Source organism: Hibiscus syriacus, unplaced genomic scaffold, assembly GCF_006381635.1.
Source record: "Hibiscus syriacus cultivar Baekdansim isolate YM2019G1 unplaced genomic scaffold, ASM638163v2 tig00016106_pilon, whole genome shotgun sequence".
In the NCBI taxonomy this organism is placed as follows: domain Eukaryota; kingdom Viridiplantae; phylum Streptophyta; class Magnoliopsida; order Malvales; family Malvaceae; genus Hibiscus; species Hibiscus syriacus.
Window position 1 is genome coordinate 78536 of NW_024062382.1, and position 23594 is coordinate 102129.

The 23594-nt window shown below is 33.1% G+C and overlaps 1 protein-coding gene across 1 annotated transcript; it reads right to left on the reverse strand.

Moving 5' to 3' along the window:
* Positions 1-8729: 8729 nt before the first annotated feature.
* Positions 8730-23177, reverse strand: LOC120208262 (ETO1-like protein 1). The gene is made up of 7 exons (XM_039207574.1): positions 22328-23177; positions 20521-22236; positions 20093-20384; positions 19689-19998; positions 19347-19590; positions 11573-11587; positions 8730-8741 (listed from the first exon to the last, which is right to left on the reverse strand). The coding sequence occupies exons 1-5, from the start codon at positions 22447-22449 to the stop codon at positions 19370-19372; spliced, it is 2661 nt and encodes an 886-aa protein (XP_039063505.1). The 5' UTR covers positions 22450-23177; the 3' UTR covers positions 8730-8741; positions 11573-11587; positions 19347-19369.
* Positions 23178-23594: the final 417 nt, after the last annotated feature.

Here is a 23594-nt window from a genome sequence, read left to right on the forward strand (position 1 = left end):
GATAAATGCATGAACAAGATAATGTTGGTCACTTTGGTGGAGTTGAATAATTTATACACTTGATATGATGTGGTAGAAATTTTGTAACTGATTACGGATCGAATGACTAATATAAGAGATTGAGAAATTGTTAGATTAAATTACAAGTTTGTGATTAGTGATAAAGAAATCAGCCCTGTATCTGCAACTTATAATTTATTTCATCAAAGGTTAAATGTTAAAGGTACTTGGATGAGAAATTATGAGAATACTCTGGTAGGGTAAAATTACGAAAATACCCTTATGTTATAAAAAGACAAGATTTGAATATGGAAGTTAGATAAGAGGATTTTATAGACATATTGATCTGATAAAATATTGATGTGCATAAGAAATGTTAGTTTTATTTGGAAATTATGGATAACCGGTTTTTAATCCTATGGAGTTTGTGAAGAATACTAGAAGTTTGTTAAGAGAACCGTTTCAAGATCAGAGAGTATTCAAGAAAGCAATTAATCATAGGATCTCTAAATTATATTATTTTCGTTAAGAGCTAATATCGAAATTATCTGGTTAAGAAATTATGAAAATGCCCTTGAGAGGTAAAATAGTCAGAGTTGACCCTGAAGGAGAAAGCACTTTGAGGATTTGTACTAAACTCGATTAAGTACAAAGTTAATTATTAATATTCTGTCTTTGTAAAGAAAAATTCATAATATTGCGTTTGTAAAATCCGAGAAGGCACTTGACCCGAAAATATCCGAGTTATGAGTAAATACCTGAAGAACAATTTATCGGAGGGTGCTCTTTTATCAGAATTGTTCGAACGGACTGGAATAGATGATAAATTGGAATTAAATAATAAGACCGGATGGAGGAAAAAGATTGAAATACCGTGGATCTGTAAAATAATCAAATTACCCCTGTAATGAAAATGACCCAAGAATATCACCAAGCTTAGGAATGATGGGATATCCTTGAGCTCTGTTATGATTGGAATAAAACTGAAAACCAAAATGACCAAAATACCCTTATGGCCTATATTAAGTAAATATCTTTGATTAATTAAGGAATCCAAGTAAGCATAGGTATTGGACTACCTTTAAAGGTAATGGAAAATAGTTTAAGTGAGTAGATCAACCCTAAAGCTATGTCGATACCTGAATGACATAGATTTTACTAGAACATGTATTCGTCTTCTCAAGTTTGGCTCGATGATAAATTTTGGAAGTATTCAGCTCAGCTCAGCTCTAGATCATTTTCAATACTAAGAATTGGACGTTTGTTCGACAAATCAACCACGAAGACCAAATTGAATGGAATGGAAGTACAACATGTATCTGAAATCCAGGAACGTTTGAATTACTCTGGAAAATCCTGAAGTAACTGGAATGGACATGACTGCTAAATGAACTAGGTAACCTCAATGACTGAGGATTTAATAAGTGATTTGGATAAGTCTGGAAACTCTGATGAGTTTACGTGGTGTACAATTACAATGGGTTATGAAAAAATTAATCAAGTACGTCAGCATTCCATGATATTGTGGAAACGTGGAAATGAAATAAAGACATTGGAAGATTTATTCAGCGATGATTCCGAAATTGGTCTACAGACAGGAATTTGTGGTATTAAAGAGTAAATACCTTAGAAGGAAAATGAATTGACCAGTAGACATAGATTGTTAAGGTTCTGAATCTTTGTTCTCAAGTTGTTCGATTATCCGATCAATTGACATGGATGTATAGGATTTTGAATACCCTTCTGATTTCGTACAGCTTTTGAAAACTGTCCGAATAAGATAATATCCTGATAATTCACATTCTGAATAACTGATGATTCTGCCAGTTAATGAACACTTCCAATAGTGATTCTAAATTCCAACATTCTATCGACATACTGAAGAACTATGTTTCTCTGCCTGATATATTACCTCTAAATAATACATGTAAACTCTGGTGTGTTCCCTACTCACATGAATATTTTATCTGATTTTTTATTTGAATTCTGATCTGATACTTGACATGGATTCTGATCTGATATATGACATGGATTCTGATCTGATACTTGACTTGGATTCTGATCTGTTACTTGACTTGATTTCTGATATGATACTTGACCTGATTTATGTTTTGATTTTTGATATATCCGTTTACGGATGAAAAATGTTTTAATTGGGGGGTATTGTTAAAGGAAGAAGTTTCGCAGGTTCCTCGGCTTTGTGCTCAGGGCCTTATATGATGTGTTGGGTTGGGTGTATGGTTCTGGGGAACCTACACATTATGATGTGTTGGGATGGGTGTATGGTTCTGGGGAACCTACACATTATGATGTGTTGGGATGGGGGTATATATATATATGTTTTAAAAAGATCTGAAAAGTTACATGGTTTTTGGGAACACACTAGAGAACCTATTCTGATCTCCTAAACTCAGTCATCCGAAATATTTGTCTGAACTGAAAGCTCATTGTCCGTTACCATCTGAAATATCAGTAGGATCTCTGCTCAGCATAAAAAGCTATAAATATTTGGTAAATACATGAATAAGATAATATTGGTCTCATATATGTAGTTAATTAATTTCTACACTCGATCCGAATATGATAAAAATTCGGTAACTAATTATGGTTCAGATGACTTTTATAAGAAACCGATGGATTATTAGAATTAAAATTACAAGTTCTGTATATAGTGATAAAGGTACTTGGATGGGAAATTATGAGAATATTCCGGTAGGGTAAAATTACGGAAATACCCTTATGTTGTAAGATGAGAAGAATTGTCCCTCGAAGTTGTTTAATAACTCTGAAAGGATATATTGATCTGATAAAACTATATATGTGCATAAGAAATGCTAGTTTGCTTAGAAAATTTGGATAATCGATTTTTAACCCAATATAGTTTATGCAATATACTAGAAGTCTGTTAATCAATCATTTCAAGATCCGAGAATGTTCGGGTAAGAAATTAAGCATAGAATCTCTGAACTATATTTATTTTCGTTAAGAGTTAATACCAAAAGTATATGGGTGTGAAATTACAAAAATGCCCTTGAGAGTTAAAAATAGTCCAAGTTGACTCTGAATAAGAGAGTAACCTGAGAATTTGTTTTTAAATCGATAAATTACTGATTTGATTGTTGGGATCCTATCTTTGTATGGAAAATTCTGAAAATTCGTTAGTAACATTTGAAAAGACATTTAACTTGGAAATTACCGAATTCTGAAGAATGAGTTATCGAAGGTGCTCTTTAGTCAAAATTGTTTGAAAGGACTGAAGTAAGTGATAAGATTAAATTAAATAATAAGATCGGACGTAAGAAAATGATGGAAATACATTGGATCTGTAAAATAACCAAAATACCCCTGGAATGAAAATGACTCAAGAATGTCACCAAGCTCAGGAATGAATGGATATACTCAAGCTTTGAAATGAATAGAAAAACGTTGAGCACCAAAATGCCCTTATGACCTAGAATAAGTAAATGTCTTGGATTAATTAAGAAATCCAAATAAACATGGATAATGTGTTACCAATAAAAGTTATGGAACGTAGCTTAAGTTATCAACCAACGCTAGTGCTTTATCATTACCTGAATGATATAAGTACCACGTGAATGTTTGTTCATCGTCTCAAATTTGGATCGATGATAATTCTGGAAGTACTTGGCTCAGCTCAACTCTAGAGCGCATACAGTACTAATAAGTGGGTATTCATGAGTCAAATCAACCACGAATACCAGAATAACTTTATTGTATGAATAAATTGAACTGAAAGGAAGTACAACATGTATTTGAAATTCAGAAATGTCTTAATTGTTCTAGAAAACTCTAAAGTAACTGGGATAGACTTGCTTACTAAATGAACTAAGTAAGCTCAATGACTGAGGATTAAATAGGTGATTGGATGAGTTTGGAAACACTGTTGGACTTACATGATGAATTATCCTTATGGGTTGAACCATGAATTAAGTACTTCCGTATTTCCTGATATCGTTGAAACGTGGAAATGAAATAAAGACCGTTGGAAGATCTATTCAACGATGATTATGGGGATGATCTATGGATCTGCATTATGGTATTAAAAGGTGAATACACTGGAAGGATAATGAATTGATTTGTTGACATGTATCAGTTTGGGAGTTGTGTAACTCAAGTTTTTTGATAATACGATCGATAGTCATAGATTGTAAATTACTTGAATCTTCAATTCAACATTTTCATCTAAAATCACTTTGGTCATATTTGAAAATGCAAGTAACGCAGAAGGAAAAGATTTTGAATACCTCATTTGGTTCAATTGGGCTGAAATCCTATAAATTCAAAGTATATTCCTGAATACCCCTAATTGTTTGGGTAATGGAATCACTCGCAGTAAATCTGAATTTAGAATTATTATGTATAAAGGTTCCTGAATGTTTTCCTGATGCACATGGAAAATTAGTGGAATTCTAAAGTATCAATTTGAAGTGTCTGATTAGATCGGTTAGAAATCGATTCTCTTCAATAAGATCTTATTCCTGGAATCCGATCAAATTGCACAAGTTCATGTTATCCATACTGATAACTACAAATTGCATCTGAAAAATATTTGGATTCTCTAGTGTGTTCCTTATATTTTGAAAAAATTATTTTATTGTTTTAACATGTGGTACACTGAGATCTATGGTTACTGTTTTATGGATGCACCGACTTAACGGTGATGGCTTATGGATTTGTATCATTGTATAAACTGCATCTTAGAGGTACATATTTGTAAAGTATAGCTCTGATCAAGCTGAAAATTTTTTATGGACCTAATGTGACTCTTAGGTAGGCTCTGCGGCCCTGAGATCATTCTTGGGTAGGCCCTGCGGCCCTAAGATGTGTTCTTAAGTAGGCCTCATGGCCCCGAACTTTCTTGGATAGGCTCTCAAACCCTGAGATATTGCCTTAGGTTAACTCTTTGTATGATGGTTTTAAAAATACGAGTTTAAAAAGCTCTACTATAGTATGGTTTATGGGATTTACTGAACTATCATTTGATTAGTGTACCTATTATGATTTTATCGTACTGATGGAACACACTAGTCATCCTATTTGACCTCATGAAAACGTGACTGTATGAAAGGTTTCTTATGAACTGAGATTCATGGCTTCTACTCGATGAACTACTAATGGAAACCCATATTATTCCGTAATTGGTATACGGTTGATTCAATAAGGAAATTACGGTTTCCCATTTATCTACATGTCCTATAGTATCATCTAGTAGTTCTGTATTACTGAGCTTTTCAAAGCTCACTCTATTACGCACCATTGCATGTTAAAAGATTGTACTAGTACAGCTATCAATATCAGTAAGGGAGTTCTTTAGGCGTTGCTTGCAGAGTATGGTACATGTGATTAGGGGGCATGTAATTGTATTTTGCTTTATATATGAGTATGAAAATCTGTTATATTTCGAATACTGATAAATTTTATTTTGTACTCATAAATGATTTTATGAGTTTACATGTTTTAAGAAAAATTTTAAATTTTTCGTTATTTTTTTAGTGGGTCGCTCCGGTGGCCTTAATGTGACACTCCAGATCGGATCGGGCTATCCGCATCGGTCTGAGGGGCTTACATTCATAACTCTGTTTTCATTCATCTTATAAACATATCACTGATGTACTTATTCTTGAATTCTTCTATAAGTACTCACCACATCATTTGATCTTTTTAACATTCTTATGGTGACACTTGTTCACCATATTCTATCTTATCCATATACTAACAAAACTAATCCATATCGTTTTTCCGATCCAAAACAATAAAGATCTTCTATCACTATTCTAATATGATTTCAACTTTCTGAAATCAACCTTTAATCTTATAAGACACTTTCTGAGGTTTTCACTCTTCATCCTACCTGGCCAGGGCAGGTGAATTGCTATCACCATCAGATTTGTCAGCTATCAATTTACTTTACTTTGATAATTTCTAAAATCAGTTCCTACTATATCATATAAATCTTATTCTATTAGCAAGACAACATACTCTTTATACTATCAGATCATAAATTTTCACTTTTAGTTAGCATGTACACATTTTTAAACCTCATTTAACTTTGGTATAAGCCCAGAATCGGCTAAACCTTAGCTCTGATACCATTTAATATAACACCCCCAACCCGTATCTGAATCCGAGGTGTCACATTAAGTTTTCAAAACTCTGTTCTTTACAAATCCACTAAAATCTTAAATTCATCATTTAAGAAAATGAGTATTTGACATTAATAATTACAATCAAATTGTTTCTTTAAAACTATCACAGCATATTCAATTTAAAATCTTGTAACTACATGCCAACTAACTCTATAAACAAAATACATATGTTCAATATGTTTCTGATCTGATCATCGTAAGTCTTACTTCTCGCTATTCCACTCTCGTTTCTTATACCTACGTGTGAAACCATCACACGCTAAGTCGTTGACTTAGTGAGGCATAAAACATATAATAAAACTCTAACTCGTAATCATGCTTGAACAATTTCTACTAACAAATCACTTACAAGCATCACACCCACATATACATATATTAATTCCTACTATGCATATTTCATATATTCATCTATAAAATAATTATCCATGTGCGCAAATATCATCCCTCACTTCATAACTTTATCATCTTATTATCATACTTTCACATACATACACATCATTTTACCAAACAAACATATAGTATCACATAGCATTTTTCTCATATTATATCCTTTATTTTAGCCCATGCATACATGTGAGAACTGTAGATATGTGAGTCTATTAAGGTTGTGCATTATGCTGTCACCACAGCTCGTATGGGGTCCCACTATGGGCTATGAATTTGTCCCAACGGACCACTATGAAATGTCCCGAAGGACCACTGTATGTCCCGAAGGACTTATGAACCCTCAACTTTTGGCATGCCAACTATACCTCTAGCTCTCTTTACACATAACATGGGCATTAACAATCTATCGTGTCACATATTCACATGTACATATCACTGTTCATATGATTTCATATTCATATGTCACTTATCTTATAACACTTCCCATGTGTTCATATGACATGTATATCATTTTCATCTCTTGTTCACATATGTTCCTGTATATCATATATATCACATATGCACATAGATCATTTTCATATTCACATAGATCTTATCACTTAACTTATCCTTTATACTCATTTAATTTCTTAACTTATTTTATATTCTCTTATCATCACTTAATAGTGTCTTTAAAGAAATCACATAGCACATACAAGAACAAATCAATTCATATAAACAAGCATACACACACTCATATTAAACACAAGTTACTATTCATAAATTTATACGCAACACTATAGGAAATAAACTTGTTGCAAGTCTTATTTCCATCAACCATCATATACTATCGAATATGCACTCACCTTGCCCTCATTAAGTTTTGATCCCCTTTTTTTATTTCCTTTCTTTCGATTGAATTTTAACTTGATGATCATACCGGAACTTGTTCGTGTTCGATATCTACATAATCATACATTGATACATATTAGTATCCAATTAATATACTCTAATCTATCATTTTTTAGACTAAAAGAAAGGTTTATTTCTATTTCCCCTTGAAGTGCATCGATGCATTCTATAGTGTATCGATGCATCCCTTAACATGTGCATGGATGCACTCCTTATGCATCGATGCACTAATTGCATTCGATGTTTCCATTTTTAATGGGTGCATCGATGCACTTCCTATGCATCGATACACACTGAACAATGTCTGAAAATTTACTCATGATGCATCGGTACACAATGAATGTGTATCGATGCACTCTGCCTAGAATTCACTTCTTGAATCCGAAAACTTATCCATTTTGGTTTAAATCCTTCATCTTTCATCCCCTTTTATATTCTTAACTCCAATACACATACTTAAACCAATATATACTCATTTATTTCATCTTAAACCTCAAAATCCTATCCTCCTCATAAAATTCAAGAATTATACCAACTTTGCAACATGATTAAATTCCACTTTTAACACTTTGTTTGTCTTAACTAGATTGATGACAAGTAAAATTTAACTTCCAATTCTAGATATGAACTTTATTCCAAGATTTCATTCAAAAACTCATAATCTTTAATCTCTTATAGTTCCATCATCTTTTGATTTTAAGATAACTTAAGCTTTCCTTAAGCTTAGTTATCATCTAATAATCATAAATAAATCTTAAATTTAACAAGAAACTAACTAACCAGAAACTCACCTTTGTTTTGGGCTCCCACGCATGAAGGAAGAAGAATAGTAGGAGAACTCTGGAAGCTTGTAGATTTCTCTTCCCTTCCACGCGGTCAATATATAACCTTTCTTTAATTTAATTATTTCCCTTACAAAAGACCCTTTTGCCCTTCACTTCATCTAATAATTACTTACCTCTTTCAGGTAATATTTCCAAATGAATCATTCAACTATTTCATTCTTCAACTTTAGTCACCAAGTTCTAAAATTTTATAATTTAGTCACTAACCCATAGATTGGGATGTTATAAATCTCCCCTCCTTTTAAGAAAATTCGTACTCGAATTTTCATTGCACACATTGATAAGAACATATCTTCTAATGTTCTTATGTTGTCTCCATTACTTACTCTTTTCATATCGCTTATACTTATCTCTGATTATCGATCTTCATCACATCTTAGTAACTCTTACAATCCGTATGTATTGCCCAAAATTCTTGTTCTTATACAAAATCCTTATCTTCTTTTACATACTCAGAATACCTTACCAAATCCAAATCCACGTTATAATTGATTAACTCAATATTATATCTTTTCCAAATATTATAACTCTATCACCTTTAATATTACAGCTAATTACTAACTACTATTCAATCTAGGGCACAAGCCCTAATTAGCCAATCATATACATCCGACCTTTCATCATTTCTTAATCCTTGTATGTACTTCAATACACATGATCTTTTCATATTACTCTATGCACATTTCTTATATCTATATCAAACTTATAATTAATACTTCTTGTATAACCCTTATCATATCTAATGTTGTAAACTCTATCTTTTTTTCTCCTTATTCCATTACTTTCCATAAATAAGAATATCCTTATAACATCGATCATGTCTTTTCTTTCATACTTCCTTACTTTCCCTCAAACATAAGAATCATTATTTCCTTCACTATATCACATTCATATAATCAACACAATTTTCATCATGTAATCGTGTTAGCCAACGCTAACTCTTTCTTCTAAAGTACCAACCCTTATCATATTTGTACTCTTGCTTATACACAGTAATATCCTTTTATTTCAAGTTCATAACTCTGATTTCATTCATCTTATAAACATATCACTGATGTACTTATTCTTGAATTCTTCTATAAGTACTCACCACGTCATTTGATCTTTTTCACATTCTTATGGTGACACTTGTTCACCATATTCTATCTTATCGACATACTAACAAAACTAATCCATATCTTTTTTCGATTCAAAACAATAAAGATCTTCTATCACTATTCTAATATCATTTCAACTTTCTGAAATCAACCTTTAATCTTATAAGAAACTTTCTGAGGTTTCCGCTCTTCATCCTGCTTGGCCAGGGCAGGTGAATTGCTATCACCATCAGATTTGTCAGCTATCGATTTACTTTACTTTGACAATTTCTATAATCAGTTCCTACTATATCATATAAATCTTATTCTATTAGCAAGACAACATACTCCTTATACTATCATATCATAAATTTTCACTTTTATTTGGCATGGACACATTTTTAAACCTCATTTAACTTCGGTTTAAGCTCAGAATCGGCTAAACCTTAGCTCTGATACCATTTAATATAACACCCCCAACCCATATCTAAGTCCGAGGTGTCACATTGACTTTTCAAAACTCTATTTTTTATAAATCCAATAAAATCTTAATTTCATCATTTAAGAAAATGAGTATTTGACATTAATAATTACAATCAAATTGTTTCTTTAAAACTATCAGAGCATATTCAATTTAAAATCTTGTAACTACATGCCAACTAACTCTATAAACAAAATACATATGTTCAATATGTTTCTGATCTGATCATCGTAAGGAAAATACTGACATGTCTTGCTTCTCGCTATTCCACTCTCGTTTATCAAACCTACGTATGAAACCATCACACGCTAAGTCGTTGACTTAGTGAGGCATAAAACATATAATAAAACTCTAACTCGTAATCATGCTTGAACAATTTCTACTAATATATCACTTACAAGCATCACACCCACATATATATATATATATATTAATTCCTACTATGCACATTTCATATATTCATCTATAAAATAATTATCCATATGCGCACATATCATTCCTCACTTCATAACTTTATCATCTTATTATCATACTTTCATATACATACACATCATTTTACCAAACAAACATATAGTATCACATAGCATTTTTCTCATATTATATCCTTTATTTTAGCCCATGCATACATGTGATAACTGTAGATATGTGAGTCTATTGAGGTTGTGCACTATGCTATCACCACAGCTCGTATGGGGTCCCACTAGGGGCTATGAATTTTTCCCGAATGACCACTATGAAATGTCCCGAATGACCACTGTATGTCCCGAAGGACCTATGAACCCTTAACTCTTGGCATGCCAACTATACCTCTAGCTCTCTTTACACATAATATGGGCATTAGCAATCTATCGTGTCACATATTCACATGTACATATCACTGTTCATATGATTTCATATTCATATGTCACTTATCTTATAACACTTCCCATGTGTCCATATAACATGTATATCATTTTCATCTCTTGTTCACATATGTTACTGTATATCATATATATCACATATGCACATAGATCATTTTCATATTCACATAGATCATATCACTTAACTTATCCTTTATACTCATTTAATTTCTTAACTTATTTTATATTCTCTTATCATCAGTTAATAGCGTCTTTAAAGAAATCACATAGCACATACAAGAACAAATCAATCCATATAAACAAGCATACACACACTCATATTAAACACAAGTTACTATTCATAAATTCATATGCAACACTATATGAAATAGACTTGTTGCAAGTCTTATTTCCATCAACCATCATATACTATCGAATATGCACTCACATTGGCCTCACTAAGTTTTGATCCCCTTTTTTTATTTCCTTTCTTTTGATATAATCTTAACTTGATGATCATACCGGAACTTGTTCGTGTTCAATATCTATATAATCATACATTGATACATATTAGTATCCAATTAATATACTCCAATCTATCATTTATTAGACCAAAAGAAAGGTTTATTTCTATTTCCCCTTGAAGTGCATCGATGCATTCTACAGTGTATCGATGTATTCCTTAACATGTGCATCGATGCACTACCTATGCATCGATACACACTGAACAATTTCTGAAAATTTACTCATGATGCATCGGTACACAATGAATGTGTATCGATTCACTCTGCCCAGAATTCACTTCTTGAATCCGAAAACTTATCCATTTTGGTTTAAATCCTTCATCTTTCATCCCCTTTTATATTCTTAACTCCAGTACACATACTTAAACCAATATATACTCATTTATTTCATCTTAAACCTCAAAATCCTATCCTCCTCATGAAATTCAAGAATTATACCAACTTTGCAACATGATTAAATTCCACTTTTAACACTTTGTTTGTCTTAACTAGATTGATGACAAGTCAAATTTAACTTCCAATTCCTGATATGAACTTTATTCCAAGATTTCATTCAAAAACTCACAATCTTTAATCTCTTCTAATTCTATTATCTTTTGATTTTAAGATAACTTAAGCTTTCCTTAATCTTGGTTATCATCTAATAATCATAAACCAATCTTAAATTTAACAAGAAACTAACTAACCAGAAACTCACCTTTGTTTTGGGCTCCCACGCATGAAGGAAGAGGAAGAGAAGGAGAACTCTGGAAGCTTGTAGATTTCTCTTCCCTTCCACGTGGTTAATATATAACCTTTCTTTAATTTAATTATTTCCCTTACAAAAGACCCTTTTGCCCTTCACTTTATCTAATAATTACTTACCTCTTTCAGGTAATATTTCCAAATGAATCATTGAACTATTTCATTCTTCTACTTTAGTCACCAAGTTCTAAAATTTTACAATTTAGTCACTAACCCATAGATTGGGATGTTACAGCCGGTGCCCCCTTTTGCGAGTCCCTTAGTCCTAAACCCATCACAGGCTTGTGTAGACTAAGTTAAACTCGAGAGGACACATTCCCTTATACCCTCACGGTGAATAAATTCACACGAAGACATAAGGTATATGAATCCCGAAGGGTACTCGCTAGGCCCGCATGGTGAATAAATTCGCACGAATGTGTCGCTTTTACCCCCACTTAAAATAGGGTTCAGAGCTCAAGTTTAGAGCCTTAAGTGAAAAAGAAGCTTTGAAGGCTTAAATCATTAGAAAATGATTAGTACAACTATTTACTTGAAAATATAATCAAAAGTAAGTAAAAAAGGATCGAAATGTTACCTTAAAATTTAAACTTACCCTTTTCGTGAAAAAGACAACTGGAAATTACCTTAGCCTGACTCACTTACTTGTGTCCCCAGTGGAGTCGCCAAGCTGTCGGAACCGTCTTCCGGGTGGGCCCGGAATTGGGCTTCGACTTAGGAGAATGGATTAGATGTCGCCACCGATCTTTTATTTTAAAACAAATAGGTAGATCGGATACCTTATTCCTTACCTGATCTGCATATTACCAGTGATGTGTCGGATTCGGGAGTCGGTTACAATCAATGAAGGGTTAGCACCCTTGAACTGCCCTTTCGGTACTACGCAATTTCCAGTTATCTTAAATTAAGAAAATTATAATTTTAAATTAAAAGGTAAAATATCGATCCAAAATTACTTAACTCTGATAAATTTGAATGAAGACCCTTAAAAAGAAAATGTTAGATTTGAGGTGATAAAAATAAATAAGAATTAAAAAAAACAAAGATAAACTAAAAAAAAGTAAGATAAAAAGTGGATAATATAATAAGAATGGAGGAAATGAAATAAAACACACAGACAAATACACAAAAATATACATAAAAAATAAAAAAAAGGAAAAACAAACAAATAAATAAATAAATAAAATAAAAAGAGATAAAAAAATAGGTAATAAAAATAGAATAAATAAATTAAAAGATAAATAAAATTAAAGTGGCATGTATATATATTGGCGTATGAACAAACTATTATAAAAGTCGATAATAATATAAAATAATAGTAATAATAGTAATAATAAAGAATATAGTAAAAATAAAAGTGTATATATACTAATATTAATAATGCAAAGGGAATAAAAAGAAAAACTAAAATAAAATATATATATTAAAAATAAATAAATAAAAAGTATATATATATATATATATATATATATATGTATGTAATTAAATATAATATTTAAATATAGAAAAAAAGGTTAAAATGCGGAAGGACTGAATTGAAAGAAAACATAAATACGAGGTTAAATTAAAAGGAATTCGAAGTTTGATTGCAGGAAACGAGCAAAAATTAAGACTTTTAAGACTATGAGGGAGCAAATGGGAGTTATCCCTATTTTGTTCAGAAACACGCGGGTCAGGGCGCCATTTGGGTCAACAAGCGGGCCTGGTTCGGGCCAAGTATAAAGGCTAAAAGCCACTAACACCTCTCATAATTTCCATTTGGTTCAAAACAGATCAAAACAAAATTTTCTAAATCCTCTGTATGTTCTTCGCGTGTTCTTGAGGGATGAAGAACACAGCCGTGGTTTCCAGAAACTGACCACTGAATCGCCTCGTCGGCCGCCGTTTATCGGCGGCAAAAATATTTTTTTGCTTTTTCGAATGCCTTTCAAACCCTACTTCCAAAAAATCTAATCGTTTTAAAAAACATAAGCCTCAATGGCTAGATCTACAAACGAAGATCTCAAAAATGCCCCCTTTCCTCGGCCAAACACTCTTTGTTTTTCGAATCTACAAGGATGAAGATCACATGCACGTGACAGAATCAAAAAAATAGGTAAAAAATATACCTTTTATTCTCTTTTTCGAAATGCTCTACAAGTGCTTGGACCTTTTTTGTGTTTGTTAGTGTGAGTTTATGTGTGTATTTTCCTCGTGGTAATCTCTCGGATCTTGTGTGTCTAACTTGTTTGATTTACAATCTTATTTATACACAAAAAAAGCTATTTTAGACTAATTTGAGTCCTAATCTAACTCTGACTCTGTTGGTTGTTGGTGTCCCATACATGCACGCCGGTTGGAGACCGAGAAAGGTGGGATTTTTACGTGGTTGTGGATGAGTCTTGGGTACCCATGTTGTTGTTGTGTTGCGCGAAATGTTCGGAGTGAGATGCGTGGGTGACGAGGAGTCCACGGTGGGTGGAGTGCGGCGCTGATGGAGCTTGGAACTAGGGTTTGGAGATGACCCTTGATACCTTTGCTATGGACCGTTGGATCTTACCTAGATCCAACGGTCATTGTTGCTGGCGGTTGGAAGCATAAGATGAGGAGAGCCAGGGTTTCGAGAAACCCTAATCCTCTACCTGAACTGCTGTATTGGGCCACTGTTGGATCAAGGCGTGTAGAGGACTGTTTTGTTGGGCCTGTATCATGAATAAATGTGTTATATAATTTATAATAAATCATATGATATGTATATTATGTAATACACATATATATTATAAATAATAACACATAAATGTAAATGCCATGTGTATTATAAATTATAACATTATAATATTATATCATAATTTATAATTTATGTGGTCGAAATTGAGTGTCTTCAATGTGAGTTTCCTTTTTAAATGGATGCAAATAAATTGTTGCTTCTAAACAAGGTCCATTATATTTCTTTAAAAAATTTGCATTCATATACGATGTTAAAATTAGGCTAAATTCGTATTGCAATTCTTCGAAAAATGACCATTGTATATTTTTAAAGGTATCAAATTGTTTGATGTTGTAGGGTGCTTTAACCTTTTGTAAACACTCATTTTCGTCTGTATTTATTTTTTTATTTTTTTTATTTTGTTATTTTATTTTAATTATATATATATATATATATTATAGTTTGAAAATGATTTTTTAAATATATATAATATATAGTTTTTGAAAGAATTTTGAAAACCTATATATTATATAGTTTTTAAAACATTTTGGAAACATATATATATATATAATATAGTTTTTAAAGATTTTGAAAACTTATATAATATATAGTTTTTTAAAAACATTTTGTAAACATATATATATGTATTATATAGTTTTTTAAAAACATTTTGAACACACATATATTATATAATTTTTAAAATCGGTTTTTGAAAACCTATAATATATAGTTTTTAAAATATTTTATTTTTGGAAATTTAATATTATATATATATATATTTTATTTTTTTATTTTTATATTATATCTTATTTACTTAATTTTTGTTTTTTTTCTTTTTTAGTCCAGGGTTCAAACAAGTCCAAGGGGAAGCCCAACCGGGTAGGCAGGCGTGACCCAGCCAGCCAACCCAAGTCACGGTTCGAGTCCAAAACAGGGCTTGACCCAGCCCAAAATGAAACTAGGGTTTCTAATAATGTTCAACGACGCCGCACAAGTGGGAGCCGTGTACTCAAAGCAGAACCGGTCGGCCAAGAAAATGGGGACTACACCATTCCGGGATTCCCGGCCACGTGATCATCGATAGGCCCGAAACGAAGGGAACGACCACTCCAAGATCGGCAACCAACCCCCGAAGGGGTGGTATAAATAGCCACATATATCAACAGCGAAAGGGAACACATGGATCGACAGTGAGAACAAACGATCAACAGTGAGGCCAAACGATACATCGAACCCATCACAAAAAAAAACAGAACCATCCACATCGAAACACAACCCAACAACGAGAACCACAACACAGAGAAATACCAAGCATCAAATACCACTAAATAACCAAGCAAACAACAAGGAGAATCATAAAAGGAAAACGGGAAGCCATCCGTCGCCGACGAACAAAGGTAAGATCCGAGGGTTTTTTTTTAAATCTACTCTGATAGAGGTGTTTTTAAGATGACCGGGTTCCGATTTTGGGTTTAGCATGTTGAGGGGTTGTTTTGGTGTGGTTTTGTCTTTTCCGACTGTCGCTCGCAGCGACCGACACGACCGGGAGGTCACCGAGCGGTGGCCGGACATTCGGCCGATGATAGAGTCGAGAGAATTTTTCTCACTCTCTCTATCTTCTCTCGTCTCAAAATGAAGCAAATGGGGTAGAATGAGCCATTTTGGCTTAAGGGAAACATATATATAGCATAGGCAATAAGGCGTCGTTTTGTGGAGGGGGTTCTGCATTTTTAATTGATGGGTAAATTACATCCACAGTCCCTGTAAATTGTATTTTTTTCATTTTAGCCATTGAATTTAATTTTCAGTATTTTACTTTGGATCTCAAATTTATTATTTTCACATTCTAGTCCCTAGTTTATGTTTTATTCGAAAATGGCCTAGGAATTTATGCATGTTTTAATTTAGCCACTATTTTCTTTTTTTTCCTTTTTTTTGATTTAGCCACTGCTATTTTAATTTTTGCGTTTTGACCCTTATTTATTTACTTATTTATTTTTTGGTTTTTTTAATATTTATTTTTTTTAAATTTACCAGTTTTTTTATTTCAATATTTAACCTTTTTTATTTATTTTATTTTATTTGTTTTTTTATTTTGTTTCTTTATTTCTTTTTTATTTATCCCTATTTATCTATTTTATTTATTTTATTACTATTATTATATTAATTTTTTATTATTATTTTTATTTATAATCTGACAATATTCTTGACTCTTTTTAGGAGAATTTTTAATCGATCAAAGATAAGTAATTCGAATCGGGTTTTAAAATTTTAATTTTAATTTTAATTTTTCTCAATTAAGACAACCGACAAATTAATTGGTACTGAAATAGCAGTTCAAGGGTGTTAATCCTTCCTTGACTGTAACCGACTCCCGAACACGACACATTTCTGGTAAAACGCAGATCAGGTAAGATGGTGTCCGATCCACCTAAATGCTTTTAAAATGATCGGTGGCGACTCTAACACATTTTTTCAAGTCGAAATTCAATTCCGGGCCTATTCGAAAAACGGCTGCGACACATTTTCTACACATAACTGATTTTCGAGCCATTTTTATCCTATTTGAGATGCCGGCCCAATTTAAAAGTATACGATTGTATCTAACCTAAAACGACTTATAGCAACTCTCGTTTTTAAAACATATATACTTGTCATGACTATTTTGAACAACTTAAAAATAGTTTGGACAGATATCATTATTAATCAAGCATTAATAATTTAAGATGAATTCAATAATAAAATTTTAATTAACATTAATTCGATCTTCTAATATATTTTTTCTTTAACTACCAAAAAAAGCGTTAGCATAAATATAATGTGATATTGTAATATATATCGTCGATTGAGTTGATATAATGAGTTAGTGAAATATTAGTGTAACTGAAAAATAATTAAAATATATTTATTTTAAATAATAATATTAATTATTATAAAAATGTTTCTGCTTGTTTCTAGAATTTTCTGCTTTTATTTTTACTTTTATTTTTAAAATAAATTCAATTTTAGTTTTTTGACATGTTTAGTTAATATAAATAAAAATTATTTAGTATTTAAATTTTTAAAATAAAAATTAACAAATAGTTATTAAATATTAAATTAAAATATACTTATTAAAAATTTATCACATAAATTTCATATATTAATTATACAAATATAAAATAAGAAATTTAATAAGAAATTTCATAACACAAATATTATTTGGATTTATAATAAAAACATAATGTCAATGTATATTGAAAATCAATTAAATTAAAATAATACACAAGAAAAATTTATAAGCAAGAAGATAAAAGAGTGTCATTCAAATAAAAAATATATTTAGTGATATTTAAAGACCTCAAACTTTTAGGAAAAAATAGTTTAACCCTTAATTTTTTTTTTGCATACAATGTAACCCTTAAACTAAGAATTTTTTTTATCTAATTTTTTAACCAACAAAATCAAATTGTCACGACGCTTACATGACAATTCACAAAACTTATATGATAATTTATGATGTTAATGTGACAGTTCACGATGTTGTTGCAGTAATACATGATGAATGATGATGTGGTAGATTAACTTAATTGATTTATTAACTAAGTTTGAGGGCTTATCGTTTTTATAAAAAGTTTAAGACTTATTTAAATTTTTAGAAAAAATTAAGATATTAATTAAATTTAAAATATAAAATTTACACAATGATTAAGATATTCAATGTATTCAATGATGACGGGGACGGGTTTGGTAATCCCCGCCCCGATTACCCGATTACCCGCCCCGATACCCGACCCGATAAATATTAAAAATAATTATTTATATATATATATAATATTAATAAATTTAATTTAAATAAAAAATATATATTTATATATTTAATTTAAATATATATATATATATACCCGACCCGATTCTCGGCCCAATACCCGACCCAATACCCGGCCCAATACCTGTTTAAATAACCGTTTATGCTAAACGGGGATACCCGTTTCCCCGCGGTTTTCCCCGATTACCCGACGGGGATCCCCGTTTAAATCCCCGCGGTTTTTTAAACGGGGACGGGTACCGATTTTTTAAACGGGGACGGGGACGGGGGGACCAATACCCGGCCCGAACCCGACCCGTTGCCATCCCTAAATATAAAAAGTTATACATTTAAATTAATTTACACTACTAATGTCCGACTATCACTTTTGCTTTATTTTGATCATTCAATTTTTTTCCAAAATCATATTTAACATTTAATTTTGATTTTATTTTGATCATCTATCGTTACAAAATTAATAATAATATTGATATATCATCATAAAAAATGTCATATCATCAATATTTAAAGAAAATGTGACCAAAATGGTACTAAAATATAATGGAAAATATGATTTTGAAAAAAAATATTGAATGACCAAAATGTAAAAAGATGGTAGTTAAGGTACTAAACGTAAAGTTTACCACTTAAAAATAATTGGGTGACACAGTATTGTGGTCTAGAGAAATTGGCATCCACAACAAGGCCTCCGAACGGCGGCTGCAAATCGTGGCGCCGTAGAGTAGAGGATCTGAGCTGAAAGCCTGAAATTTAAGCATAGGTTTAGTTTGTTACTGTGCATTCATAACCAAAACTGGTGAATAAAAGGATGCCACTTGCACACACACCATACATAATAATTATACATTTCAAAATCTCTTCCTTTTCTCTTCTCCCCCACATTTTATATTAACCCAACAAAAACAAAAAAAAACACAGATTTTAGGGTTCATGGCTGTTTACACGGCTGTGTAGTTCCAACATCTCTTGATGATTCGGGTCTATGGAGAGCGCTGCTCGACAATCTCGGAGGGCGCCCAAGACATCGCCCACATGCTCGTGGAAGGCGGCACGTAGGTGTAAAAGGTGAAGATCCGCTTTGAACGCAATAGCTCTCGATAGTTCGGCAATGGCTTCCTTCTCCTTGTAGCTATCCATTAACACTGTTCGAGAAAAAAAGGCAACATATTGTTCAAGTATCATCAGCTACCATTAGCTTTCTATTGACTGTACTATTAACAGAAAGGAAACATATTCTGACCAGCAGCTCGGTATCGGTATGGATACACCCGGAGTGGATCTAATCGAGTGACCGTCTCCAGGTCGGCCTTCGTGATGTCGCGGTCGCAGTACTCAGATCTCTTCTCGTAGGCGGATGCATTGTTTTTAGCCTTTTCAATCAGTTTACTCATTTCCTCGTACGCTGCAGCCTTGTCGTTTCTGAGAAAATGTACACGCGCAAGGCCTTGATGGGCTCTCGCGTGTCGGATTTTAAGGGCGTTAATGTAGCAATCGGCTGCTAAGTCTAGTTTCCCGCAATCCACAAACACGCTTCCAAGATTGTTAAGGGCCTGAAAAACATTCGAGTCAACCAAGATTAGACACGCAGAAACTCTAGTGACAGAAGATTTTCAAATGAAAAAGGTAGGGCAAAAGAAACCTTACTTGACCTTTCCGAAGATTATCCGAGGGGCATTTCAAGGCGTTTTCTAGCAGTGAAATAACTGTTGAAGGACAAGATAAATCCATACTAGAGTCGGCCAATGCATAAGCTTTGAGGAAGAATGCTTCGAATGATCTCTTGGTTCTGATGGACTCTTCTGCTTTTCGAAGCCCTTCTTCACAGTGACCGGTATCATATAGGATCCATCCCTCATAAACCAGGCTTTCGTGTTTACTAGATGCATGTTGACAAGCTAATTCTAAACTTCGCATTGCCGCATCTGGACAGTTCAACCTGATCAAATCGAAGCACAAACTCATTGCATGTCATATAAGCATTATCATGCAGCAACCCAAACTGAATACATTGTTCCGACATTCCTAGGATGAGTGCTTATTAGACACATGATAGTTTGGAAGTCTGAGCATACCTGAGGAGGAGTAACGATTGTCGGAAGTATAAAACACTTTTAGCCTCACAAGATTCGAGCATTCGGTAGATTACAGAGAGAGATCCAATATCATCTACAGAAGACCACCTATCATACAACTGCATCCAACAATCTGCCGTTGTCCAGTTGTCGACATGCTCACGAACAAGCGTACGGAGCTGGGATGTTGGCACCCGTCCCTCGAACATTCTGTAATCTGGGGAAAGTGTTAGAATGACCTGAACATCACACATGGCTGCTTCGTAATCCTCATTAGCCAAATTGAGACAAAATCGGAGTTCCAAGCATTCCAATGCAAGTTTAAACCCAAGAACTCGATTGATCTCATCAAGAGCAACTTGAACATTTTGTTTCATCATTAAGGAAGCAGCTCGATACATGTAAGGGTAGGTAAGAGTAGGGTCGAGTTCAGTTGCTTTCTTGAGGTCTTCCCACCTCTTATCATCTTCACAGTATAATGACCTCTCCTGATACATCCACCCCAGTGGATTAACAGAAGAAATCACCGAGCTAAGCTTCTCGTAAGACCAAAGTTTACGACCCTTGATGTAACCCAACCTAGCCAAACCTGCAATCGAGTAAATATGGCCTAAACTTACAGCTGTCTCGAAAAGACTTTCAGCTTCATCATACTCTTTCCTCAGAAGCCTTACACATCCCAACTGATGAAAAGCTAGCATTCTCTGCCTGTCAGTTTCTGCAGATTCTATCAATTGTCCTAGGAAAGAAACAGTTTTATCAGATTGAGGATCGAGGTTCATAGCTACTTCACTTAATAAACAATAGAGAGAAAAAGATGCCTCTCCAGCCATGATCGATCTCTGCTGTCTATCGGCATGGCTAAATATTTCCACCACTCGTTCATCATTCAAACAATCAGGCAGTTCATGCAGGAAAGCTTGCAAACATGATGCAGCAAGGACAGGGGAATTCTCTTCAATGGCGTATTCCATAAGCTCCGCGGCATCCTCTTTGGTGCAAACCAAAGATGAGAGTTTCCTATCACAAGCATCTTTGAGTCTTTCGCAACAAAATTTGTTTGCAAAAGCTAACATTTCTAACAAGAGATCAGGCGAGACATCACTCAGGCTGCCCATCACACTGAACTCACCGATCATCCTCATGCCAGATGCGGAGATATTGTTTTCAGATAAATCAATCTCCTCACAAAGTGATTCATTGAAATAACCATTGAGCATAGCATGGAATGGGGCAGAAAGAAAAGCTATTTTCTGCCTATCACAAACTATTTTCTCATCTCCGATTCTAAAGTTAACCTTCTTCAGGCTCTTCTCCCCATTAATCACAACGGTATCCGGGTAAGTACTGTTCACCTCAATCATTGGAAACTGTGAAACAACATCTATTGGTCCAAACTCTCGTGCACATTTATCACAAGTTGCAAGCAAGTTAGCCATAAGTTCTTCCCCTTGCCTCTCATACTTTAACCACGCCCCAAAAACGAGCCTCCCATGGACAGAGCCACCCTTCTGCCAAGCAGAACGGAGGCTCCTCCGCATCAATTTGGTTTCCCCAAGACCCCTAAAGATCTGAAATTGCAATAAATAAAGATTCAACCTCTCTTGCAGAGAACACGATTCGAGTTCTTCATGAATTCGAGCCAAGACCTCTACATAATCAACAGGTTTAAAGAATGGCACTATGGGTGGCTCGGGAACCTTGATGAATGATTCCCTACAACAATTATAAACCAAAACAATCTCAATTTATTTCCAAAAATAAGAAAAAATTATAGAAAAATCACAGAAAATGGGGACAAACTTACATGGATGAAGAGGAAGAAGATAATTTGGAAAGCTTCCCTCTTTCAACTTGAAGCCAAGATTGAGGATTGATAGTATTGAGCAGTAATTCTTTACAAGAATCAGAAGGTAAAAAAACCCTCATTGGGCATAACAGATTAAACAAATCCCAGATCTCCACAATACTGAAATTGGGTCTACTCTCGAAAACTCAAAAGAAAAAATCTTCCAAAAGATCAAAAGAAAAGAGAAATGCAGAAGAAAAAGAGGCAGAACAGATGCCCTTGTTACCAATAATCACACTAATCATATTTAGCTAAAAGAAAAGAAAAAGCAAGAAAATTTCTATTTTGAACATTTAATATACAAGCAAACAAGATCCAGAAACAAACAATCATTCACTATATTTTCAATTTGGGTATCTTATAACAAGGTGGTTAAGCCTAGAATTTAAACCAAAAAAGGTTTTTTTCACCGCAAAAAAAATGAAGATCAATTTAAGTCGATGGTCTTTGTTATAGAGAAAATAAGTTAACAGGAAAAAAAACTACCGATTACCCACCAACGGTTAACCGAAGATCTTTACCTCGAAGATAACCAAAAACTCGAATTTTGGCCTTCAACAATAGCCAAAATAACTTAACAAGCAACACTCTTCTGATGTAGACTGTGACTCTGTGTATGAGAGAGGAAATTGGAATTTGGGTTTTTTGAAATTTTGAAGAAGATAAAGCAGAGATGAGGCTTTGTAGAAAGGAAGATCGACGTTTGAAGGGGGAATCCAAAAGGAAAATTTTGCTGTGTTTTCCCACTTTTCTATGCTTCTTTTTGTAACGTTTCTTTTGTTTGGTCCTAGGGAAATTTTTTCCCCTTTTTTTCCTACCACTACTCTTTAATATTAGTTTATCATTATTCCCCGTACTACCCTAATTCCCGTAGGTTATGTTGTGATGCGGATTAATATGACGTGATTAATTAAATACGTAATCGATTAAAAGTGTTATTGGAAATGTTATATGTTTTTACTGAAAATATTATGTGATGGTAATAATAATGGTAATAAACGGAAATATTATGTCGTACGTAAAATACGTCAAAAAATATTGACTTTAACATAATCGGTTAATTACTGGAAACATCTAAACAAAATGCCTTTTCATTAATCTATCTCTTAAACATTGATTTTACTTGAGTCATTTCTTATACTTTACCATTTTATTTAATTTAGTACTCCAAATTTTTAATTTTATTTTAAATTAGTCACTGACCTACTATTTGGGGTATTATACT